This window comes from Sinocyclocheilus anshuiensis, unplaced genomic scaffold (genome assembly GCF_001515605.1).
Source record: "Sinocyclocheilus anshuiensis isolate Anshui unplaced genomic scaffold, SAMN03320099.WGS_v1.1 scaffold553, whole genome shotgun sequence".
NCBI lineage: Eukaryota > Metazoa > Chordata > Actinopteri > Cypriniformes > Cyprinidae > Sinocyclocheilus > Sinocyclocheilus anshuiensis.
This window is the reverse complement of record NW_015539821.1, coordinates 1,815,520-1,821,929: the sequence shown is the minus strand read 5'-3', so window position 1 is coordinate 1,821,929 and position 6,410 is coordinate 1,815,520. Positions and strand designations below refer to the sequence as shown.

At 37.2% G+C, this 6,410-nt stretch overlaps 1 protein-coding gene across 1 annotated transcript in view; it reads left to right on the top strand.

The window, feature by feature from the left end:
- The window catches only part of LOC107684132 (unconventional myosin-XVB-like), a 14,588-nt gene that overhangs the window by 7,379 nt on the left and 799 nt on the right, over positions 1–6,410 (top strand). The window contains exons 13-28 of the mRNA XM_016480343.1: positions 181–285; positions 380–495; positions 609–851; positions 946–1,024; positions 1,109–1,216; positions 1,375–1,543; positions 1,858–1,948; positions 2,055–2,265; positions 3,154–3,269; positions 3,388–3,447; positions 3,579–3,654; positions 3,777–3,892; positions 3,991–4,109; positions 4,284–4,425; positions 4,897–5,028; positions 5,805–5,916. Of these exons, the coding sequence (XP_016335829.1) occupies positions 181–285; positions 380–495; positions 609–851; positions 946–1,024; positions 1,109–1,216; positions 1,375–1,543; positions 1,858–1,948; positions 2,055–2,265; positions 3,154–3,269; positions 3,388–3,447; positions 3,579–3,654; positions 3,777–3,892; positions 3,991–4,109; positions 4,284–4,425; positions 4,897–5,028; positions 5,805–5,916 (1,995 nt within the window). The remainder of the gene's footprint in view (positions 1–180; positions 286–379; positions 496–608; positions 852–945; positions 1,025–1,108; positions 1,217–1,374; positions 1,544–1,857; positions 1,949–2,054; positions 2,266–3,153; positions 3,270–3,387; positions 3,448–3,578; positions 3,655–3,776; positions 3,893–3,990; positions 4,110–4,283; positions 4,426–4,896; positions 5,029–5,804; positions 5,917–6,410) is intronic.

Sequence of the window (6,410 nt, the reverse complement as noted above, 5' to 3'; positions counted from 1 at the left end):
TTTTTATTTAATATAATTTTAATGTAATTTTAATATCTAATCATTTTAATATTAATTGTTTTTATTTAGTTAAATTTTTCATTTCATTTAAATATTTAAAATAAGACCTGACATTTATTTTGGACCTGACATTAGAATTTATTTTGTAACTGGACTATTTACTCCCCTGTTATCATTTAGGAATGCCAATGAATCCTGCCATGGCTGGCTATGCTGCCACACCAATGATGCCAAACATGATGCCCGCTACTATGCCCATGATGCAACAAATGCAACCCATGCAATGTAAGCATCCCTACTGCTCATGTTGTGCATCTCTGATACAGTAGCATAAACTGTTAAATGCTTACTCTCTTCCTACTGCTTGTTTTGGACGTAGCTATGATGATGCCAACTGCAATGCCACAAGCCGTACCTGCTGCAACACCGGCTGTCAACACACAGCACATGGAGGCTCAGCAACAGGCCTTTATCAATCAACAGGCTCTGCTTCTGGTGAGTCCACCACTCAAAACACATTTAGAGCAGGTGAAATCCGGGTTTTTTTTTTTTTTATATCTATTTTTTATGATATGTGTAAAGAAAAATTTTTTTGTTTTTCCCCATAGGCTCAGCAGATGACCATGCAGGCGATGACACTGTCCCAGAAGCAGCAGCAGGAAGAGGTGCGAAAACGTGAAAAGGAGTCACAGAGACAGTCACCACGTCAGCGGCGGCGCTCTCCTCCACGTGCACGTTCACCTTCACGCTCACCCTCACCCAAACCCCGAAGCCGCCCCCAGGTAGAAAGAGCCATCCCTCAGACCCCCAAAAAAGCCTCAGAGACCCTTCCAAAGCCCCGCAGGCCAGAGGTACAAGCACAATACTGACCAGTGCCTGTGTTTTCTATAACTTTATGTTTACGCTTCTGACTTTTAATCTGAATTAATTAATTTGTTCTTTAAGGCACAGCCTGAGACAGAGTTAGATCACAAGGAAGATCAAGAATCCTTTCAAGATAAGAGGGATTTTTTTCAAAAGATTGGTGAGTGCACACTGTCAAAGAAAATCCTTAAAATGGCTAAAATAAAATTGCATAAAAGATTTTCACTATCTTTGTGCATCTCAGGTACGTCAGAAGCACGCCCAAAGCCTTCGTCAAAGGTTGCTAAGCCACTGATATACGCCACTCCACCGGTGACCCAACCCAAATCACCTCCGCCAGTAAAGACTGAAGGTCAGACGTTTGTCACAACACCTAGAACTAAGTTTTTGCGATAAATGTTTTATTTAAATTTAAACTCAAGTCATTAATATGTATATGTAACAAGTCATAAAACACACAGATTATAGTGTGTTACGATATAAAGCCATCATAAACTCTTCTTCACACAGTGAATCCACTCCCAGTACCTCCTAACATCCAAGAACCTGAACCAGAACCAGAACCAGAATCTCCAGAACCAACATCTCCTAAACCAGAACCTACTAGTAAAATTAGAGAGATCATCAAGCAGTACCAGAGCCGGCCCTCTCCAGAACCTAAAGCCTTCGAGCCTGTCAGGTGGGTCAAGAATTGACCTGAATTATTTTAAAGCAAGACCTTGCTCCACCTAGAGACCACTTTTCATGATCCAATGAATTCTCAATGGATGAAACCAAGCCCTGCCCTTTTTTTTCTCGTGACGTGTCCTGTTTCGCTTTGAAATATGTTGTGCTACGGAAGTAAAATGGGTTGCTAACTGTGATTCATACTGACTTAATGCAGCCTCTGCTGTAAACTGAACGCTTGCATAATATTATGTTGCTTTGACCTTTTCACTTGGAGTGATTCTTAGACTGTAAGAGGAGGAATAATGTGGACTTTGATCGTCACAGGGTTCCGGCCAAGCAATTTCTAAAGAAAAATGACCCCAAAGATGAGGCGCTGGCCATTCTCAAATCTCAGGGACCTGTCACTCAGCAGAAGGTAGATGATACCGACCTGAGTGACAAGCCATGATAAACTTTTTGAGCTCAAAGTTCAAAGTCAAGGATGTTGACCATGAATCTTTTCTGTATTATTTGTGCTGCAGAAACAGTGGGAAGAGAAGCCTCCTTCACCCCCTCAGCCCCCTGAGTCCCATGGTCCTCGTGCCATCTCTAACGATATGAAACAGAAGCAGCGTTCACTAGCTGATCTCTTCGGCTCACAGCGTTCGCATGCTCTGCCTCGAGCTCGTGAGCCCATCCCTCCTCCATCTCCCAGCATCCCCGACCCACCACTGATGTCTCCACCTGGACCTAGTAAGTGATTCTCAAATAATTTATATGAGTCACTTCTAACATATATGCAGTACACTTAGTAGGTCAAATAAGTCATAATATATTGGGTTAAATATTAAAATATTGAAATCATATTACTTAGTTTTCTTTAACCATAATTAGCACAATTAACTGAACATGGGGTGAAATGAAATAATTCACAACTTTTTAGGTTTTTCTAATGCCGCCAGGTGCTATGCATTAAAATAAAAGACTGACAATTTGTTAAGAAATATTTCAGGTGTTTCTTCTTTTTTCCCTTTCTCTAATCAAAATATTCCTGATGTTGAAAACTGGCAATTTTTAAAGAAATTTTAAAAATGATTAAGAAATAAGTCAGAAGTTTTATTTTTTCTTCCTGTAATCAAAATGTTCTAGATGTTGAAAATATAGTAATTTATTAAGATTAAAATTAACTGGACATTTTTGTCAATTTTAATTTAAGGTTTTTACGTATAAATATGTATTATGTACTGTATATATGTATTTGAAACTAATAACATTTTTATTTGTTTTTTATGTTTTGAGTTAGAGATAATGCATAACAATTTATGAAGAAATGTAAAAATATATTAAGGAAATGTTTCTTCATTTTTTCCTTCTGTGTAATAGAAAAACTGTACAATTATTAAGAAATTTTCCAAGTGTTTTTTTTTTTAATAAAAACAATTCAAGCAAATTTCTTGTCTTGAGGATATTTGTATAGATCACAAATACTTTAATTTGCAGCACAGAGATATTCATATAAATTAAAGTTAGACATATGCAAATTTGAAGCAAGCTGTGCAGCTTTCTATCTCTAAATTTCAAATACTAAGGTAAACAGATCGCATTTGCTAATGTAATCCTACCCTTTATGTGTTTCTAAAGATCAGTTCAACAGGATGGCTGAGGAGGAGAGTGTTCGCTCCCAATTGCACAGATTCTCTGCCAGCGTTTACTTTTCCTACCCCAGTATGCCTGGCAAACTCTTCCTGCGCAAGGAGGTAACTAAGTCAAGAGAGTTTGATGTGACTTTGCATGACCCTTACAAAGGTTATCACGGCTGCTTCTGGCTAACTTATGTACAGTATACTCACTGTATTTGTGCTTTCTTGTACGCAGCTGTTTTATCCCAGGGAAAAATTCAACCACCCATACATACTTAATTTACTCTGTGAGCAGGTCAGTAGCAAACATAGCAAACATTGCATTGCATTTGTTCTGTATACAATGCAAAAACTAATATATTTTATATTATTTTGTATACATCAAATTCTGGGCCACACATTGTCTACTGTTTTTGTAAACTGCAGATCATGCGAGACACTTACTCAGATTCTTGTCCGAGGATTTCACGTGAAGAAAGGCGTAAAATGAAAGACCTTTTGGGTATGACAGATGCTGTTTTTTAATAATCTGAAACCATGTACCTGTCTAATAATAATTCAGATAAACTATAATGGACAACTCAGCTAGTTTTTTTTTGTATCTCTTTGTTTTTCTCTTACCAGCGAGCTTCCATATCAGAACCAGTATCAGTTCACTAGATGATGCTATGAAGAAAAGAATTGTCATGGCAGCAAGAGACAACTGGTCCAATTATTTTGCACGTCTCTTTAATGTGAAGGTGAAATACTTGGCTTTTCTTACGTACATAATGCACAGAAACATGCATACAGAAATTTGTTAAGCACTCAGAAATGTTTTTGCATGTGTGCTTCACAGGTGGGGAACGGAGGAGATGCTCAGATTCTGGGAGTGTCACATAGAGGAATCAGACTGCTGAAGGTGGCCAGAGCTTCAGGCATAAACCCCAAACACCTCAAACTGCTCCACAGCTACAGGTACAGAACATCTGGCTGAAGCATGCTTTTTACATTTTTATTACCCTATTACTCAAATGTTTGGGGTTTGGATTTTTTTTAATGTGACCCCACTGACCCCAAACATTTGACGAGTAGTATAAAATATTCTATAGGGCTGTAGTTTATATAACTATATGTTTTTTTACTGTTCAGTTTTTCACAGGTTTTGTCAGTACAGCAACAAGCGGCTGGAAAAGTTGTGATCACTTTGAGTAATGAGGAGTTGGAACTTCACTCTCAACAAGCACCACAGATCGCTGCTGTGATTCATCTCTTCCTCATGGAGCTGATTACGGTGCTCAGTTTAAATCTTGTGATAGTAACCTTAACACATGTAGCTTTATTTTTTCATTTAAAGTCAACATACCTGACCCTATTTACTTTCTTAATACACATTCATGGTCTTATAAGGAATGGTCAATTCAGTACATTTTATTCATAAGAAAAAAAGTAAAAAAAAAAATAGAATTTGGTCAGCCTCTGAAACAACTCAGGCTCTCTTTTTCAATTTCTCAACCCCTCTCCTTCAACCACCTCCATTCTGGTATGCAAAACCTTCTTTTCACAATCCAAACAATTGCCAAAGGATTAAATCCCAACATATTTAAAAAAAAAAATTAAATTTCCTATTTCTTTCACTATATTACATACGTAAAATGGGTTGCGGTTTCATGTTGACTTTAACCATGACTTTAACTATTGTTATGTATCATGATCTCTTTTTTTTTGGTAACTATATGTTTTTTTACTGTTCAGTTTTTAACAGGTTTTGTCAGTACAGCAACAAGCGGCTGGAAAAGTTGTGATCACTTTGAGTAATGAGGAGTTGGAACTTCACTCTCAACAAGCACCACAGATCGCTGCTGTGATTCATCTCTTCCTCATGGAGCTGATTACGGTGCTCAGTTTAAATCTTGTGATAGTAACCTTAACACATGTAGCTTTATTTTTTCATTTAAAGTCAACATACCTGACCCTATTTACTTTCTTAATACACATTCATGGTCTTATAAGGAATGGTCAATTCAGTACATTTTATTCATAAGAAAAAAAGTAAAAAAAAAAATAGAATTTGGTCAGCCTCTGAAACAACTCAGGCTCTCTTTTTCAATTTCTCAACCCCTCTCCTTCAACCACCTCCATTCTGGTATGCAAAACCTTCTTTTCACAATCCAAACAATTGCCAAAGGATTAAATCCCAACATATTTAAAAAAAAAAAATTTAATTTCCTATTTCTTTCACTATATTACATACGTAAAATGGGTTGCGGTTTCATGTTGACTTTAACCATGACTTTAACTATTGTTATGTATCATGATCTCTTTTTTTTTGGGCATTTTACATTTGTCATGCATGATTCAGTTCTCTTATCACTCTTATCACTAATTCTAGTGAATTTTCGTGGGCAGAAAGATAATTTGTCTATCATCACAGAAGTCACTTTCAAATCAAGCAGGTTTCTGCTGGTCATTGCAGCGAATTTGTGTGAACAACTTAAACCTGTTGTGAAATTTGCTTGTGGAATTCTTTTGTCCTAATATGAAATTCCAGATTGTGTGGATTCCTAATTAAATTATTTCTTCATTTCACTCACAGAAATGTGCCAAACAACGATAAATGTGTCGAAATCTTAATTTTATTTGCTATAAAATTGACTGATTCTTTATTTGCAGAACTCAGACTATGTGATCGCTGTGAAGAGCTATGTGACAGATGACAAGAGCTTGCTGTCCTTTCACAGAGGCGACGTCATCAAAATCCTGAACATGGACGGCCTCAAGGACGGTGAGAAGAGAACCTGAGAAAACAGTTTCAGAATGTGGATCTCCATTGCGACACAGAATCGCAAAAAAATGTCTAAATGGGGAAAAAAAGCCATTGGTTGAGCCAATAGTGTACATGTCTGACTGTTAAAAACAGGCTTTCTAATTTGTTAATACACTAAGTTGCTGTGAAGAGCTATGTGACAGATGACAAGAGCTTGCTGTCCTTTCACAGAGGCGACGTCATCAAAATCCTGAACATGGACGGCCTCAAGGACGGTGAGAAGAGAACCTGAGAAAACAGTTTCAGAATGTGGATCTCCATAGCAACACAATCGCAAAAAAATGTCTAAATGGGGAAAAAAAGCCATTGGTTGAGCCAATAGTGTACATGTCTGACTGTTAAAAACAGGCTTTCTAATTTGTTAATACACTAAGGATACGATTTGATTAATTTATTAGGCCTGTCAGAATAGCACAGGACACATATTTGTTAGTAAGGAGCATTTTATGCAC